Source organism: Sinohyriopsis cumingii, chromosome 15 (genome assembly GCF_028554795.1).
Source record: "Sinohyriopsis cumingii isolate HCF-2022 chromosome 15, ASM2855479v2, whole genome shotgun sequence".
Classification (NCBI taxonomy): Eukaryota; Metazoa; Mollusca; class Bivalvia; order Unionida; family Unionidae; genus Sinohyriopsis; species Sinohyriopsis cumingii.
Genome location: NC_142975.1, coordinates 51,668,133 through 51,687,853, shown reverse-complemented (window position 1 = coordinate 51,687,853; position 19,721 = coordinate 51,668,133). Strand labels below are relative to the sequence as shown.

At 38.7% G+C, this 19,721-nt stretch overlaps 1 protein-coding gene across 1 annotated transcript; it reads right to left on the bottom strand.

The window, feature by feature from the left end:
* Window positions 1–715: 715 nt before the first annotated feature.
* LOC149781793 (transmembrane emp24 domain-containing protein 1-like) lies at window positions 716–18,733 on the bottom strand. Its single transcript, XM_089935948.1, has 4 exons — window positions 18,426–18,733; window positions 5,655–5,772; window positions 4,926–5,071; window positions 716–983 (listed from the first exon to the last, which is right to left on the bottom strand). Exons 1-4 carry the CDS (start codon window positions 18,645–18,647, stop codon window positions 750–752), a joined length of 720 nt encoding a protein of 239 aa, XP_089792074.1. The 5' UTR covers window positions 18,648–18,733; the 3' UTR covers window positions 716–749.
* Window positions 18,734–19,721: the final 988 nt, after the last annotated feature.

The window sequence follows — 19,721 nt, the reverse complement described above, 5'->3', positions numbered from 1 at the left end:
TTCTTGACCATACACGAACGGATCCGAAGGAGTACAGCCTTTCCTTTCCAATTCAATTTACATGGAATATATACCTGCATTGTGGCTATTAGTTATTTTCTGCCAATTAGTAAACAAATGTAACTATTATGGGTCAAACACCGTTATTTTTGTATACATGTTGTTTTAAGCACATTTAGATCTACTTAGGTTTTCTGCTTTTTAGATCCCTACTTTTATCCGGACTTGTAGGCTGCAATTAGGACTTAATATCTTGAGGGAAACTGGTAACAATGGTACTTTTGCGTGGTAATTTTTCTAAAATGTATTCTCAAAACTTCTTCATATTCTTCAATCTTAAGAGGCAGTCTGACAAGAAATTATGCAGTCGATGCAAGAATTAGCAACAAATTCTTGGGTATAACAATATAAATTTTGACCATAAAAGAATCCGCACATGTGCGTGAGTCGTTTGTATATACGCAACCATAACGTCAACTCGGTATATTGCGGGAAAATCCGTACGATTCGGATAAAACGTATATTGCGGTAACATCCGCAAATGGAGTCAACTTCATTCTGAAGAAGCCAACAGTGCATATATACTTCACATAAAGAGGTCAGTAGGTTTGCTTGCTTGTTGGACGTTAGCTTTTACCCCCACCCCCCCAACTCCCACCAACCCTCAAAAATATCAGAAAGAATTAGGCTCGGGTAAATACAAGAACAACATTAATATTATAAATGAATTTATTCCGCTTACATTGCATTCAAGCCCTTGGTTTTGCTGTCGGAGTAACGTTAGTGGATCTAAATAAACGTCTAACGAAATAAACCTGAAAAACTGACGTCGTGATGAATATAGCACAATGCAGAATGGACCAATATTGTATGTAACTGTTGTTTCCTGTAATCAGATACCAGTCTTTTATCAACAACATTCGGGTTCCAGCTTGGTGTTTCAGAATTTCGTTTATTGAAAACTCGACACTGTTAATGGACGTCTGAAATAAAAATATCATATTAAGTAACGGCACAATTTCTCAGATGGAAAAAGTAAACTTAATGAATATTTTGATGACAATACAAGCAATCAAATAGTATCTCCTTGCTCGCTTATGGCAGCTAGTGCATTCTGAGGGCTTCATTTGAACAAGTCTATCAGTCAGTAACGTAATTAACTTAATGTCGAATGCGACTTTCATCGTGATCTCTGATAAAACAGGGGAACATACCCTGCCTGACTATGCATTTGTACGTCCGTGCGTAAAGGCTTACGTACGTGTTTCATATCTGTTTCTACAGCTACTAAATCCACACCCCCCAACTCGAGTCCACTGAACTGGGTCGCAATTATTACTTCTGGGTCAGCATCCACGAAGGTAGTCCCAGTATATATTTGAGCATTTCTTTGGGTGATAATACAAGTTAGACTTAGGTAATCTTGGTATTCATGTAAAGGAAACCGTCTATTCCTTAGATCATCCGGATTACTGTGTGATTGTCTGTGTATATTTTGGCGATAGTGCAAAGTGAATAATGAGGCATTGTTGCTGGTCCAGAAGTAAAATCTGTGACCCACTAAACTTAGCCTTGTTACGGTTCAGCATATCCAAAAAAAAAAACGCTGGTTATTCTATGACAAGAACTTCACCGTGAGTTCATCTTTGAAGGTATTTGAGATTAATATGTGAGTTATTAGGACTTGGAGACAATGAAAAATTCAGTACTGACAACTGTAGGGACTATATAGGAAAAATAATTGCAATCTAAGTCCATTAAGCTTGTCTCTACACATACCCCAACTTCGTATTAACAGCACAACATTCTTAATAATACACTCCCGGTCAGTTTCCAGCATACGTGTCCCGATGGCTTCCGAACAGGAAGTGTGAGATCTCCTACTTGCCTTTATCACACAATTCTAGTTGCAGTGACTCCAGTGTATAAGAAGTGACTCTTAGAAGCAGTCTTAGACACACAATTGTTAAAAAAGCAATATAATTTTTAAAATGTTATACTTTGGAGATAAAAAGAAAGTAGTAGAGCAAAGTGTGAAATTCCTCAATATGTACACACTATTTCTACCGATCTGAAGTCGCTTTACGTCGATATCATAGAACTAACATGACAATCTCGTAATTCGTTTAATTCTGAATGCAGATTTAAAAGAAAATTCATGATGGATGCAACTACTTTGTTCCAGTAGACTTGTTAAATAGGGTATTGACTAAAACCCTAAAATTAATTATAAAAGTAATCTTCAATGGCGAGAATGAAGCTCTCATTCTTGTGTAAGACGCATTTCATGGGTAGGACGTGTCGTAAATTTTTTAACAACTACTAAATGCCGTTACTAGTGACTTCAATCCCTTAAAAGTGTACGACTGGGAGCTTTCACGATTCCTAAAAAGGGCCTGTTAAACTCGAATCTCGCTTACATCAGGCAGTTTTATTATTTCTAAGCCCTAAATTTGTCAAGTCAGTGTGGATTATTCTATCCAGTTTGAACATGCGTCTCAAAAAGAAACGTTCCAGACTACAAGTACCATTTAATGATCATTGACAAGCGAACTAAAAGCATTCTCTTTTCCATGCATGTTGATGAGGCATAACTTGAGAGAGGTTCGCCATCTCTCGTGTGAATGTATACCAACCTTCCTTAATATAAGAATGTCGTTAATTCGTGGATTTTTCACTTGCATGATATTTATCTAGGGTATCACATACCGTTCGCTATAATCAAAACATGTTCCTGCACACGAGAGTTTGTTGGCTGGTTGGTTTAAATGGAATTTTAAACACACTACTGGCTATGCCATGCTGAGGAAATGGAAGCTGCGTGCCTTTTCCAGTACACACCGAGACAGCCGACCCAGGCCGGTACAAGAGGCTAGAGTTTAGAAGGAAGACCACCAAAACCGAAGAGTTCAAACTCTTTACAAAACCGTTTAAGTAAAACATTTGAAACTGATTTTTTTTCTCTTATCTTATATTTCCTTCTCTGAATCAATAATTAAATGTAAGTAAAAAAATTTAATGCGCTGAGTAGGCAGGCATACGCAGTTTCTGGTCTGAATACTGTTGACGACACAAAATCTTGCTACACATTTTTGTTTGAATACAGCAGACAACACAAAATCATGCTACACATCTCTGTGCTTGAATACAGCCGACGACAAAAACTCATGCTACACATTTTTTGTCTCAATACAGCCGACGACACAAAATCATGCTACATATTTCTGTGTTTGAATACAGACGACACAAAATCTTGCTACACATTTCTGTCTAAATACAGCTTAAGACAAAAAATCATGCTACACATTTTTGTCTGAATACAGCCGACGAGACAAAATATTCCTGTGTTTGAATACAGCCGACGACAAAATCATGCTACACATTTCAGTGTTTGAATACATCCCACGTCATAAAAGCTTGTTCAATATAATCATTGTGAGAGGATGCTACAGTAAGCATGGATCGAAAGAAACAGCACACTTCAAAAATGCAAATTATCAGCACACTTCGATACTTAAACAAGTCAGCAATAAAACTCATTTTGGATTCAACATATCTACTGTTCCTATACATCGAAATCTATCAGTAACCCGCCAAATCAAAACAGTCGCTAGAAAGTGCACGACCATCGTTACTAACCGCTCCGGTGGCCTAATGGTTAGAGCGTCCGCCTCGGATGCGGGAGGGTCGGTTCGATCCCCAGCCGCAGCCGAGTCGTACCAAAGACTTACAAAAATGGTACTAACACCTGCCTCGCTAGGCGTTCAGCATTAAGAGGTTAGTGTTTGGACTAGTCGGCCTGGTGTCATGCTACATATCTGCGGCATGACGCCCCAGTGCTAGACATCACAATAAACTGCCACACTGCAGACATCGTAGCGATATGACTGAAAAAATGTTAAAGCTACGTTAAAAATCTAAATCACACACACACACACACACACACACACACACACACACACCATCGTTACTGTTCAGTTTTTGGACCTACACTCAAATTTGAATCATCATTTCTCATTACAAACGAAGACAATGCTTACACATTTGTACAATAACAGATAATAACATGATATTTACAAATATTTAAAAAAAATACTGCTATATGCAAATGTGTTATATAATAAGGTCATATGTCACCTGACTGCCATACAAGTTTCACACTATTTCTTTAACTTTATATTTCTGTTTCAATGGTAAATTAAAATGAGTATAAAAATTTTCTTATGATTAAATTTAGTTATATCGATTTATCCAAAACATCACATTCTTAACAAAATGCTTACTAGGTATTTTTTAATCACTATGTGTCATACACGGAAGCGGCTACCAATTTGATGTCCGCTGTCCTAAGTAAAGAGCTGACGATGACCGCTAAAGGGTCATGTTCTGGTGACCTTTGAATTAGCCAATGGAAATGCTGCTTTCAGAAATCTTACAATGAATCAAATCGTTCGGTACACTTTCACGCTCTTCATCCACGCTGCTCAGTCTCCAAACGCGAACATATAAGACTTCATCTGAGTGGTTGATAAAACTGGCAATTATGGTAATAACATAGGTTACCAGAACATGACCCCAAAGTGGTCGCTGTCAGAGCTTCATGTATAACAGTGGAGATCTGGTTTTAATCAGATTTAAGTCGCTACCAACGAGTTTGTCAGTACACATTTGAACTCCGAGTAGGGGAATGGTATGGCTGTTTGGAAAAGAAGAAGTGGCTTTTCATTTCCACCTCCGATTCTCCACTGTTTTCATGCTTTATTTGAGAATAACATTGGGAAGAAATGAGTAGAACCTTGGAAGAGTTGGGTAGAGATAAACGGCCCTAAAAAAAATGACAGTTTCCAACTGCGACACCAATAGTCTATAAGACACCAATAGTCTATACTTGACGTTTACTTAACTGACGAAATTATAATACGTACCGTAAAGTTAGATACAGCCACGTGAACGTCATCTAGCTCCTTGATGTATTGTTCCCATTCAGACGTGACATATGTCACCATGTAAAAATAGACTAACTTGGAGGAGAAGCGGCTTAACGTGTTGTCTATACAAACTGAATAGTCACCTGGAGAAAAGAAAATTGTATGTAAAACGAGCGCTAAATGATTACAACTACGTGTCAATTAACGCTTAAGAAAGCGAAGTATTTGTGTTTACAGAGTATTACTGACAGCTCATCCCATCATCCCCTTGGTTGAAAGCATGAAAGAAACAATTTGTATTATGTACACTTGCTCGTCTACGTTACCTGCAAGTCAACCAATCTAGTCACCTGCTCGTTAGCTAGCTCGAAATGGAATGCGAGTAAAGAGAACAATTAATTAACCAAGAAGAACCAGGTACGCATGCATAAATTATGAACTGCTTATGACATTAATCTGTATGTTTTCTTAATCTCTTAATCACATGATTTAGTCGGTCAGTTAATTCTCTGCCCAATCTCTCTTGATCGATACACCTCAGCCGAACCGTGTGCTTTCCTGTCTGTCTATTTTCTTATCGTACATCTGACCGTCAAACAGCTTTTAAATACTTGTCTGTGTTTCTAACAGTACGCACGTATAGACGTTTAACTTTGGAATGGTAATACTAGTTATAACAATATATATTTTCTTTTTTGGAGTGGTGGTGTGAGGAAAAACACTTACCTGTTTCTGCTGCTGCCCTCTCAAAAGCTCCATCTGGATTGTTTATTCTCGAATCGATGATCACATGGTTAGGACCTTTGAGGAAAACATTTACGTTTCTGTCACCACCCCGTAGGACCTGGAAGGTTTTAAATAGTATCAAAATTTAAGTTAGAACTTTTTTATATACCTGTTTAGCATGAATAATTAGTCACATGGTTATTAGATAGGATGGGAACATGAGAGATAAAAATGTACGTACAAGGTATGCACAAAAATAGAATATGGATTCAAAATCTGGAAGAAAAGATCCCAATTTTCCATGTACAAATATCTGGGATGCGACAAAGCACGTAACAATCTTTCTATAAAACTTAATAAAACAAATAGCTGGTTACTTTGCATTCGGTGTCGAATGGCTGTGTGACAGTTGCACGAAGAAAAGCAGTGTTAGAAATGTCATTAGTATTGGCCATTTGGCCCAATCTAGCCTTGGATTCCCCATTGTTTCTATTTCAAACAATAATAATAGTTTGGCGTGTCTTGACTGATTGCACACATCTTTCCAGTGCTGTTCTCTGCACAGGTAACGATTGTCGGACCAAAATGTCATTAGTGTTTGTGAAGAAAACGTCATCCGTCTTGAAAGTAAAGACACAAAAAACCTTCTGTTCTACATATTGCAATTTATCTTTCCAACATCTTTCAATAAGTACATATAGTTAAGCGTAAACTAATTAATTGTCATCTCCATGTACTTAAACCTGTGTGTGTGTGTGTGTGTGTGATTTGGATTTTTAACGTAGATTAACAATGTTTCAGTCATATCGCTACGTTGTCTGCAGTGTGGCAGTTTATAGGCGGTTTCACGGTGGCAACGGAGTTACTGATTGTAGCGCTTAAAATTACCTCCCTTAGCTCCATAAGAAATTTCCAGTTCCGGATAGTTCAGAATTGCGCACCGTTTTACGCTTGGTTAGGCGTTGTCCATACAGACGTCCGCTGATAATACCTGTTTTCCTACCCCCCGCCCCATGTCCGCTTTTGTCGGCATGTGGTTTACACTCCACACACACCCCGGCTGCGGACGTCCCCATCTAGCATTATACACTGATTTATGGTCTGGCAGTGTAAAAGCTGGTGCTCTCAAAATACAGTGCTCACTTATCTCAATACAATATGTAGCTCAAAACAAAGGAAAAAAAGTACTTTCATTTAAAAAAAAAACAAAAACTTTATTCAGGACATAGAACTGACGTTGTCATCTCACAGAAAGCTAAATTCAATAGACTGTCGATGTCTTACTCCACTTTCACCAAACGCAGACTGTAGCCATTCAAATAAGTTGTAAACAACTGGCAGACCATCATCACTGCTTTCAGTTGCGGAAGTTGATGATGCAGTTGACAGAATAGCGTTAACAGATCCAGGCTCCACAGCGCCGACCTCTGCCACTTCAGCTTTTGTGCTCACTGATGCATGCCTGTGAATAGTAGCATGATTACGATTCGCAGCCTGAGATGGAAAGTACAGGCCACACTGATTACAAACGCGCTTCTCAAGATCAGCAGTCACCGACGGACAGTAGAAATTAAATGGCATCCTCAGGAATTCGTGTGAAGGCTGCATATGTAAAAGAACTTCGACTGTAGAATGTATCGACTTGACCACTCATCTGACGGTGGACTGATGTCAGGTTTTCCTGCATTACATGATACAAGCGATGCTACCACATCAAATCCATCAATAACCGTTGAGCTCCATATTTCTGCCACCTCTTCACCGGCCTCCTGGAAATTGGCCCTTTCCAACTCTACAGCACAACGTCATGCCATTGCTGTCCAAATGAGATCCATAATGATTGTGAGGCAGGATCAATCATGATAGGTCGTGTGACAGAGGAGACATTTGTAGGCAGAGTGCCCTGGCGCATGGCATGCAAGGAAAATCGCATCCAGGTTGTAATAATGGAAGGCTGCAGCTAGTGTTTTTGTAAATCGAGGGTTCTCATCCGGACCGCCATCTGCTGTTATGACCACAATCGGCTTCACTGATCCATTAATACACATAACAGGCTGAAAAGCAGGAAGTTGTTTGAGTTCTTCAAAATCAACAGCGTGTGTCATTGCTGTGCTACTGTCATGCTTACCACTGCGAATGAAGATAGCAGTCGGCCCTAATTACGATACAGCCCCTTGTTTTATAGCACATGCAGCATAGACTGATGGGATCAGTTTATGGCATTCAGCAATAACTCAGTCGTGATCTGGCAGCTGCACACGATACTCCATGTGCATCAGGATGGGCGCCTGCTTATTTGCTGCCGGTAATCCTAGTGCGACACGTGCCTTGTCTTGGCTCAAGAAGAAGAAAAAACAGTGTTCTCCCATAGCGATAGCCAGATCTGTCCAGTAGCAGATTGTAGCTGCTGAAAAAATGCGCATCCACGTGATTGCGCCTTTCACTATTTGCTGCCTAAAGCAGCTTGACAGGCACTGTGGTCACATGACTCTTACCTTCAATCACCTCCAAATTACGTGGAAGTAGACGTAGGTATGTTCCAGCTCGCCTGATGCAGAAGCCATATTGGACGAGGGCTTCGAGCAAGTCTTCCAACGTTTTTCAGCTACTCCACTGGATACAATGTCCCCGATTGCCTTTAGCAATTGTGGGTTGGTCATCTTCTAAGCGGGGCCTTCCTACTTTCTGCCGACATAACTTTTTGAGTCGCTGGCCAATGAATGGATGTTCGTCCGTAACTTCAGTCAGGTTTCTCTTGAAGTCAAGCCTGGAGTTCTGTTTGCGTGCTCGTTCAGCTGCCAAACGTTTTAACTTTTTCTCCAGCTGCACATTTTTGATGCCGAGTTCATCAGACTTTGTTTTCATAACAGCCATCCACAGTCCAGTGTTTTGTTACCTGTAGAAGACTAGCCATTTGTGCGATGACAGATTCTAACTCATTGCTTGCTGCCTCTTACGCTGGTGTATAGCGTTGGGTTTTTTCTTCACTAGACATGCTACTGCTGTCGTTTGTATCTCGGCATCCGTCTCTCTTGCCGTTAAATCAGCAGAAGATGCCTCTTCCACCTCTGAATGAACGTCACTATTTATTATCACCACAGTTGACGGAAGTTCCTGACATGACGTGGTTAGCATCGAAGTAGCTGGATCTAATGCTAGGCTTAGACTGGCCTTAGGCGTGGCAGTTTTTGACTTCTTTTTCATTTGGTTTACAAACTGTTCCACTGCTCCTGCGCACATTTATGTGCCAGAGATGTGCAGCAATGAAAGCATCCTTAAAGTCGCCATACAGGTTTTAACGCGCATTCATTATTAGCATCGGTAGTATACAGAATATTCTTAAATCAGTGATTCTCAAACTGTGTGCCGCGAGAGATTTGCAGGTGTGCCGTGTGAGTTTTTAAAAAATATTTAAAATTGCTAGCGTTTTGAAACTTTTAACATATCGAAAAATTAAATGGTAAATCAATGTCGCAAAAGTTAAAAAGTAACATATATAAGTTCTGAACCAAGTTATTCAAGTTGTAAACTTCATCAAATCTCGACTGCTTCAATCTCGACTTTTCTCTCAACTCTGTGAAGCGATGGATTCAGACTACAAATGCCTGCTGTACCATACCGACGTTCGTTGGTTTTCAATGGGGAATATTGTTAAAGCGTCTCGTCCATCGCAAGATTGAAGTGATTTCGTTCTTGGAGGTTGATAAAACAGACTTTGGATTTTCTCTTCATGATGAAATCTGGTGGCTGAAGGTTCAGTTTCTCTCCGATTTATTCAACAAATTAAATTCGCTGAATTTAAGTCTTCAAGGACCATCGGAAAACATCATAACTGCAACATCAAAACTGAAGTCATTTGATGAAAAGTTGTCGCTGTAGCAAAATAAGGTCTCGAAGGGAGTCCTCGACTGCCTTCCTACTGTCAACGAATCTCATTCAAACAAGAAAATCATCCCCGAAATTCTGGACACACCGAGAGACCTACAATCGGCACTGCAGCATTAGATCCCACCACATGCAAGCGAGGAATATGGATGGGTGATCAATCCATTCGGAAACAACGAAACTACAAATCTTACAACCGAAGAAGAAGAACAGCTCAATGGATCTCTCTCTCTCTCTCTCTCTCTCTCTCTCTCTCTCAAATGAGTAACACAAAAACTACCGACAATAACATATAAATTAGCAACCCACCTTGTAACAAATTGAAATTTTGTATTTAACCGTTGTTATCTAATAAGAATGTGTTAGGCTGTAAGTATAAATTGTCTTAATCGTATAATGTCTGGGATATTGTTAGTTAATATATGAAAATTCAGCATTAGTTAAATTAATATTGTAAAACAAATTATGTTAATGACTCGCTCATTTGATATAAAATTCATCTTATTCAAATGACAAAATAATTTTCTCCTCTTGAAAAATGAATATCAGTTTTTCATTTTAACACATAGCCTATTTTGTCAGCATTTTCATTACACGACTAAAGCTTGTCTAAGTGCGTTTGATGTACATAGACCGCTCCGGTGGCCTAGTGGTTAGGACGTCCGCCTCGGATGCGGGAGGTCGTGGGTTCGATCCCCGGCCGAGTCATACCAAAGACTTACAAAAATGGTACTAACAGCTGCCTCGCTTGGCGCTCAGCATTAACAGGTTAGTGTTAGGACTGGTCGGCCTGGTGTCAGGATAATGTGACTGGGTGGGACATCATGCCACATGTCTGCGGCATGATGCCCCAGTGCTAGACATCACTAAAAACTGCCACACTACAGACATCGTAGCGATATGACTGAAAATTGTTAAAGCTACGTTAAAAATCCAAATATCTCTCTCTCTCTCTCTCTCTCTCTCTCTCTCTCTCACACACACACACACACACACACACACTTGATGTACATATTCTAATCCACTCATTGCTATTAACATTTTTAATTGGCTCAAATGGGAAAACGCATTTGGAAAAGTAACCTGGAATCAAAATGGATTTCGAGCTGATAATCAGTAAAGCGTACATAAATTTTGACTTTGGTTTCAAATAATGTGGTTTTAAAATGTCTGAAAATATCCCGATTTTGGGAAGACGAGTCAAACGTGTTATTTCCCAGACAGCGTTAGTTATGTTACAGACATAACGGGACATAACAAACGTATGTCGTTGAAGAGCCCCGGGCGAAGTGGAACATTTGCTGCACTGACATAGTGTATGTCAGTTTTGCATGAAATTAGATATCTCAGTGAAGTGACGTTTGTTTTGGGAACTATCAGGTGCACGTCATCTGCCTAATACTAATATCTCACATGTATATAATAATCATAGTTTTTTCAAGAATAAAAACCAAAACCTTGTGATTTTGTTTTACTTATTTATTGATTGTTTTATTTACTATTATACGGGCACCAACATTCTTCGACTGTGTTCAATTACACTAATACATATTTATAATCTAACACAACAATTCAAGTCATTTCTAAACACAGATGGCATTTTGTCGATATTCGTTTCGTCTAGCTTTAATACCCACATTATATTCATTAAACCTGTTGTTGTTGTTGTGGGGTTTAACGCCATATTTCAGCACACGATAGGCTATGCATGGCGGCCAGTATTAATGGTGGAGGAAGAACCCGGGAAAACCCCGGGAAGAACCACCGACCCACGAGAAACTACTGGCGAGCTTTCTCATATACCCACGTTAGCCGAATCCTAGACTCGAACCCACGCAGACAGAGGTGAGATGGCAGTGATCCGTAACGGAGAGCGCTTTAGACCACTCGGCCTCTCGGGGCCCCCATTAAACTTGTACTTAATCTGGAACAATCCTGTATACGGTATGTTCCTTCTAATTACCAAAATACATTCATCTCCCCCACCCACCCCTCACACACACACATTGTTTCAGCTGATTGACTGCAATTAGTGCATCAGAAATAATAATTTCGTTAAATCTGCATATCACTTATTCCCAGTAAAGGACATTATGTTGGCATGGAGATCTAGTCAAAAGAACATGGAAAAGGAAGAAATATGAACAAAAATTCCCTGAAGATATGCGCGCTGCTTGAAGAGGTACGTATTTTATGATATTTTTTAGTACCTTTATCCAGACCTGTCGCCGAGCTAAGTTACTATTTCAGATACAATGATAAACATTAGCTGACTGGAAAGAACTATTCTTTTTTTTTCCTGATCCAGTCGATGTAGTTTGTATCAGACGCTTAAACTATTATTGTTTCCTACCTGTAACAAACACTTGTTTGCCTTAAACCCTGAACAACTAATGGACGACTAACCACGAATAGGTGAATTTCTAATTATTGTACGCTAGATCTAGCTCAAAATCACAATAGTGCAAAGCGAGTCAGACAGCTTCACAAATTATCAGATTGTTCCACAGTAAAGACCATGCCTCACGCTTATGTTGTATTGGTAATCGCGTCTAATACTAGCAGATTCGTATATACCAATAACTTGAACCGCTGTCTTGCTGCAACTGTCAGATTTGTACCAATTGCTGTTATATGCATTTATTCAACAGTAAAGGTCATGCCTCACGCTTATGTTGTTGTTATAAAGGGTTTAACGCCATTTTTCAGCACATGATAGGCTATACATGACGGCCAGTATAAATGTTGGAGGAAGAACCCGGGGAAACCCCGGAAACAACCACCGACCCACGAGAAGCTAATGGCAAGCTTTCTCACATACCCACATTGGCCGAACCAGACACTCGAACCTACGCTGACAGAGGTGAGATGGCAGTGATCCGTAACGGTGAGCGCTTTAGACCACACTGCTCTCTGTTAATGCACGCATCCCTCTTTCGTGACGTCAATTCATATTTGGTAATATTTAAAAGTTTAAGAAAATAATATTCAGTCAGGACAAGGTAATTTTAATTTTAAGGACCATACCGATGATTTACCAGTGATCATAAACATTTTTTTAAATAAAAAATTTAAACCGCTTACCTTGTACAACTGTTAACATGCCAATTGTTCTATTGTATTATTTCTTTACGTTCTATTCAATTAAGCCATATTGGTCCGTTAATTAAAAGCTAAATAATTCTTCGCTACACCTCACAATTGTTTAAAAAGATCATTTAGATCTAAACAGAGTATTTAGGGGTCCAAACATGAGCAAAAATGATATCTTTGAATTAGACCCAAGGTACATTCCGATGCGACTGCTGAATATTAAACATCTGTTCTATTTTACGGATTTTTTTTAAAAAAATTGCTTATGCAATAAAGTCGTGTTTATATAATTTAAAACCTGAATAAATTTTTTTGTGTTGATCGTAGAACTTTTCTCACCTTGTTAGGTTACTGATTTACAACAATGATCAACAGCATCCAAGTGACCTAAAACGTCACGTGCTATTGTACCTTAATAAAGTGTTATTGACGTCTAAGTTACCAGCCAATTTATACTTAAAATGCTGACAAACAAATTCGAACATTCTCGAATCCTGTCCCATTTTTTTAATACCGATAAATGCTTTAAACAGGAGTTATTTTGCCGCTTTTCTTAATTATTTTCACCGTTTAGCAACTACAAAACTCCGTAGCATAAACTCCGTTGATGTCTACGCTGAAGTGAAATTGGTGATCCATGAGATGTTGATTTGTTTACAATATGCGGGGGTAACCTATCGCAACAACCTGACCGTGCGTCTATCTTTCAAGATAAACGTAAACGTATGTTTTGTTAGCATTTGGACGCACAGGAAAGTCCATTACTGACTAACAAAAGCAGAGACTATATAGGGAAAATAGTGACAAGAGTCCCATCAGTGTCAGCCTTCAAATTTTAATTTGGAATGGCTTATTTATTATTAAAAATAAGGATATGAGATCGAGACATTTTTATATATGCTGACTCAAAAGATAAAACAACAAAAATATATACTTCTTTAACATCTAAATTAAAATGTTGTTTTAGTATTAAAATTTTTGCATTTATAGTATGTGTGGCTGGTGCTCATTATTATTTGCATGTATGCATTATTATACCACATACAATTTCCAATGATGGAGAAACTTCAGATTCTTTCTGAGAAAATAGCTTTAAAATTCAAAACGAGGCCTTTATTCAATACATACGAAGACATAGTTTTGTTTTATACTGTGCCTGCATGTCATTTACACCATTTATTATGGGTCCCAGCAGTTAATGTCATGCCTGTGGTGGTGTGATATACGTACGAGTCACACATACCTGCTTTCATGGCCTATAATCATTGTTTTTAAAGGCAGTTACGTGGTACTTAATGTGATGAAGGAGATAATGACTGTAGTACAGCCAACATACCGTGTCTCAACTAGACTATTTTAAACTGTCAAGAGATTATATCAAATGGATTTTTAAAAAATGCGCTGTCCCAGTGTCTATAAACCTGAATGACAACAAGAAAATGAAACGAGTCTTCCACAAAATGCATTCATTTATTTTGTTAATTTTGCTGAAGACGTTGCCTGGCGGTGTGGCATTGAAACATAAACTGATATTGCAAGGTAATTGTTTGCTGACACTCTTCAAAATATGTCAGAAATGCTCAAGGAGATCTCACCTGAATTAACTTTGTGCGATTGTTTCTATTAAGAGTGTGGTTACATGTCCTTCATTAGCAAATAACTATCGCTGTTTAGAAAGTTTAGGATAATAATTCATATATAGTTTATGATATAGGATTTCATTTTACCTATATTTGATCTGTCATGCATATAATTAATTGTATGTACCTGGCACATCAAGAAATGCTATTTCGAGTTGGCTTACTTACGGTAATATCTTTATTTAGTACTTTACCACTAAATTTCCGTGTATATTGTTGTGTACTAATTGTTGCGCAAATAATCAAACCTGCCCCTCTCTCCATGGCCTTGAACTTAATGATAGCTGGTATACCTTGTTAGTTATTTCGCCTGTAAATATCTGAACATGCTATCATAAACATACTTATGAAAATCTCATATTTTGGGCATGAATAAATACTTTCGCAGATGTCCATAGCTTCAAATTTCTGAGTGTCACAATGTGAAGTTTAAAGTGTTCCTCGTTCTTGAAAACAAAATATCATTTGCCATCTCTATATCTAGTTCCTTGTCACATCTATTACTGACAGATAAGTGACGGGCAAGATTAGGAAAACTTATGTTATCTCTTTTCAGATCTAGCCTGGTATTTGGAACAAGGCAGAAGAGCTGGCTTTACTTTGCTCTCGAGCAGTAATGTGGCGATACCAAGGCTTCATTAAGACATCTCCGATGTAACTGGCAAAAGTCCATATCATTCCTCAACGACATTTCTTAATACACAAATGGGTGAATCAATGACTGAGTAATGGCGAAAGAAACCTTTGTGGGTATAAACCATGAGAGAGAGAGAGAGAGAGATAGAGAGAGATCCAGTTGGAAATCATTATATAAATATCTTCCTTGGCATTTTAAAATTATAAAATCTTCATTTGAAGTAACTGCTGCATTTACACACGCTTGGTGTATCCGAATAATATGGATTAATATATTATTTTCTAAGTGAGATGTATATCTTCGCTAGCCAAGGTTCCGATATGTCAACCCTATCTACACTTTGGCGGATAGATGAGATTCATGCTTTGGATCTGTGAATTTCATTGGATGCGGCGGCAAGCTACGTTATCCAATCAAAATTAAGTTGTTCGAATTTAATGATCGAGATGGGGGGGGGGGCACAACTTGAATCGATTCATAAATAAGCAATCTGTCACTGCCGGTCCGTGTTTGTACAAACTCCTTTCACTCAAATACACATGTAATGGCTTCTCACTGGTACGTAGTCATACTTCTTATGTTAAACTTACAAAGTATGCTTTTAAAGGCAATTGCCTAAACCACGCTGTTGGTTAGTTGGCATTACATACTAATAGAGGTAACTGCTCGATCCGCCAAGGTGTGGATATGATAAACATAATGAGACCTTGGCTAGCGAAGATGTGAGTGGTATAGAGGTCACATTAAGACAATAATATTCATCCTTTTCATGATTATTTACACGAAGTTCACATTCCCACTCGTGTCGTTCGTTTCGTACTGGATTACCGGTCTCGATGTTTAACGTGTATGATGGAACCCTTAATTTACTTAAAGCCTTTCTTTGGCAGGCAATATCAATTATTCTACGATAGGACAATGTTTCGAACATATCTGATATATCTTTATACATCTATGAAGTTTGTTTTAAGCACTGCTTAACTCCAGTAAGAACCAAATATTTCTTTAAGTCTTTGGTTTAAAAAGTGATAAAATGGAAGATCTCTGGACTGTACTTAAAGAATTACCAGATTTCTCCAAAGCCTGCTATCAACAGTATCTTTCTTAAAGTTTTAATAATTCTTGCTTTCGCAATCAGTAAGCCTTATGACTGGTATACCTTTTGACGAATAACTTTTTAGTCATTAACAATCAGATCAAAAAGTAGATATCCGCTTTATTTTCTTACATTACTGGTACCAGTAATAACATAATGAAAAGGTAGAGATCTACTTGTTGATGTAGTATAACAATATGATCCAGCACTTAATGATGCGGACATCTATTTACATATCAGCTGGTTTCCTAAAAAAAATTAAACATCGTTACAACCATTCTGAGTCTTCAAGAATCATGTTCTCCAAACCGCAGCCATTAGTACTAATATTAGGACCCCTGCTTCGTGGACTTGGTGCGAATAATGTATAAACGTAGCAGCCGGATTGATTCACAACTAGACCGATAAATCAGCCCTTCACCCGTGATGATATTGATTTTCGGGTGAGGGGCTGATATCACCTATTCATTAAAAGCTGCAATTATCTGCATTCAAAATTAGTCTGCACACATCGGTGTACATGTTATACACTTACCGGTATTTCTCGTAGCTGTGCAGCTACCGTCGGCTGAAGGGTTCTTTTGGTGACACGTAGATTATATTTCCTGAGCAAATCATATGTTTGGTGACTTGTAAATCCACCTGGAATAGCACAACCATCTGTCCTGCGGCCGTTTTGAATTTCGCGCTTGATATGGCTGTTACCACTTACCGGTATGTGTCTAAAATGTGCGCGGGATTCATCCGGAATGATTTGCATGCAGCAAAATTGCACATTTTAATGAACAGGTGACATCATATCCACAACATCGTCCACCGTATCAACACAGATTTGTGGGGTTGATTTATCGGACTAATTGACAACATAACTCTATTAGCTGCAAGATTTAAACAAGTCATTTTTTTGTCTTTGACAACAGTTTTATTTGTTCCACTGCAAGGTATAAGATCACGTTGAGGTTACGACATCGTAGCTAATCAGCCATGTGCAACTTCCTCCTGGTCGCCGACCTGATAAGAGATTTTAAAGCTACACCCATATGATGTTAATAAGCAGATTAAATTTGATGGCCGGCCAGACGCGGTCCACGGCTGAAGATTTCGCATGCCTGCGAAACATGTACGGGGTCGTCCATTTAGTTTGGGGGTTTAACCCAATTGCATACGCTTGCGTATGGGGGTGGGGTTTACTGATAATGTACGTACGCATAGGAAACGGGGTTGGTGGGTGTGCAACCTCGATAACAATTTGTCTAATACGTAACCTGTTCGACTGGGTTCAGTCGGCGCTTGAATTTTGGAAGACAATAGACAAACTTTTTTAAAGTTACTTCATCGATGTAGCCAGACGTTTAACGTCGGTGGGTTATCTGTTTCCTTAAACACTTTAATATTATTATCCTTGACCATTTCTGCGTGGATTAAATAAAGGCCGTGGGGTGTGTACATAAAAGTACCCACATGTACTGGGGGAGGGTCAAGCTTTTCCAGAGTTTTGCTATCGTTACTCGAGGCAAATTTAGATATGAAATGTACAAGTCAAAGAACATAAAACGCTTGCCAAAGCAGGATTTCAATACGTACACTTGCAAAACTTTCAACACAGCGGTATTTTTTGTCTGTATTTATAAATTACTGAAGTTGAGAATATAAAATTATCAAAATAATAATGATTTTCTCTTCACGAATACACAACCATTTATATAAATGTTGCACTGAATGTTTACTTTTTTGTTTCTAAACTGGATTTCAGTCTGATATGGACATCACGTTATCGCAGCATCATTGGAGGTGAACGTTTAAAGTGACAGGTGTAATATCCTGGATGTGCCAGGATCGCAGGCAACCATGCAAGTGTATTTACCTACATGTACGTACATGGGTTTACGTGTACATAGGAACACTCACCATCCATTTCATATATATATATATATATATATATATATATATATATATAAAGGGGGGGGGCAAACCAGCATTTCAACCCAGTCCCACCCCATCCCCCAAAATTAACTTGAAACAACAGAAACATTTCCTAGATCTAGTTGCTTTTTTGTACAATTCAGTAGATTGTTAAAATTATGCCTTGGAAATATTTAAAACGCAGGAGTTCCTAGGGGGTTACTCTGCCGGGCCTCTGCCTCTGTATTTGACCCCAAAAGTCCTTGCTTATTTGTTAACTCTCCCCCTAAATAATATATCTGACACATACATACATACATACATACATACATACATACATACATACAAACATACATACAAGCATGCATGCGTGCATACATACATACATACATACATACATACAAGCATGCATACATACATACATACAAGCATACATGCGTGCACACACACACACACACACACACACATACATACATACATACATACTTATGTTTACACTAAGACAGTCTTTACAGTACCTCGTACGACACATGTAGGTTAGCACCATCCCGTATCTTTTGGTACAAACATTCCTCTCTCCCAGCCCCCACCTCCAGCTTAAACTCCTGTTGAACCCCTGGAAGGCCATCAAAATCGAATTCATCTGTCTCCTCACCAAGAACCGTTTCGGAATAAAATGACTCAAACTGAAGAAAGCAGACGAGACATTTAAAAACACAGCTGACGGTTAATTTTACCATATTGTTGATTACAGTATCGTCTCTACGTCAAACCTTGTTATCTGTGTATAGTGCGTGAATCGACACGGAGATTCTATTGTTCTCATGGGGAAGATCTCTTTAATAGTGGTACGAGCCGTCGTCTGTCACTGTCATTGCCATGAAAATAAACATTCCGGCGTTGAACTAGCACACCGGATATCAAATGATCTCAGGGCTACGTGAAGCGAAGATGGAAAGGGCGCGGGAAGGGGGGAAGGGTGGGGAGGGGGACGACCGGAAATTTTCAGCAATTTGTTGTTTCTTTTTTTTTTTTTTTTTTAATTGGGGGACTGTTCTACATTCCTTCAAATTCTTCAGGCAGCACTCCGGCCACCTGACATAGTCCACAGTGACAAGTGTGTATTCATTTCAGAAAGAAAAAATCTCTATGAACTCGAGGCGTGTGAAAGAGTTTTGTAAAGTAGTAGTTTACTAGCAGATGGTGTATGGGGTGGTTGCCTCAGGAACCAGAGATCTTAGGGCGCCAAAACCCCTTTGGGCTATCATAGTCACCCTTAATACGCCACTGATGTCTTGAAATTGTAGAACAAACTATAATATCAAAAATATGCATGAATGTGTTGCGTTGCATATTTCTTTAATATATATATATATATATATATATATATATATATATATATATATATATATATATATATCTGTGTGTGTGTGTGTGTGTGTGTGTCAAAGATCGACTTGACTGTATACCTCATGGTATTTAAAAGAATAATTAATTGCAGGTGTCAGTATATGATGGCGGTAATTGTTTCTTTTCCAACTAATACCAAAGTCTGTAGAAAAGAACAATTTTGATTTGGCTTTTGTAAAACGTGCAAAATGTTTAAAACAGATGCACGTAATGGTAGCGGTTCAAGGATAAGGAAGGGAATGTAACATGCTTTGCAAATAATGGCAGAGGTCCCGGGTGGCCGAGTGGTTAAATGCGCTCGCCTGTACAGATCACTAAAATCTCGCCTCTGCCTGGTTGGGTTTCAGTCTCGGACTTGATCAACGCGGGTATGAGCGACAGCATGCCAATAAGGGACCGTCCAT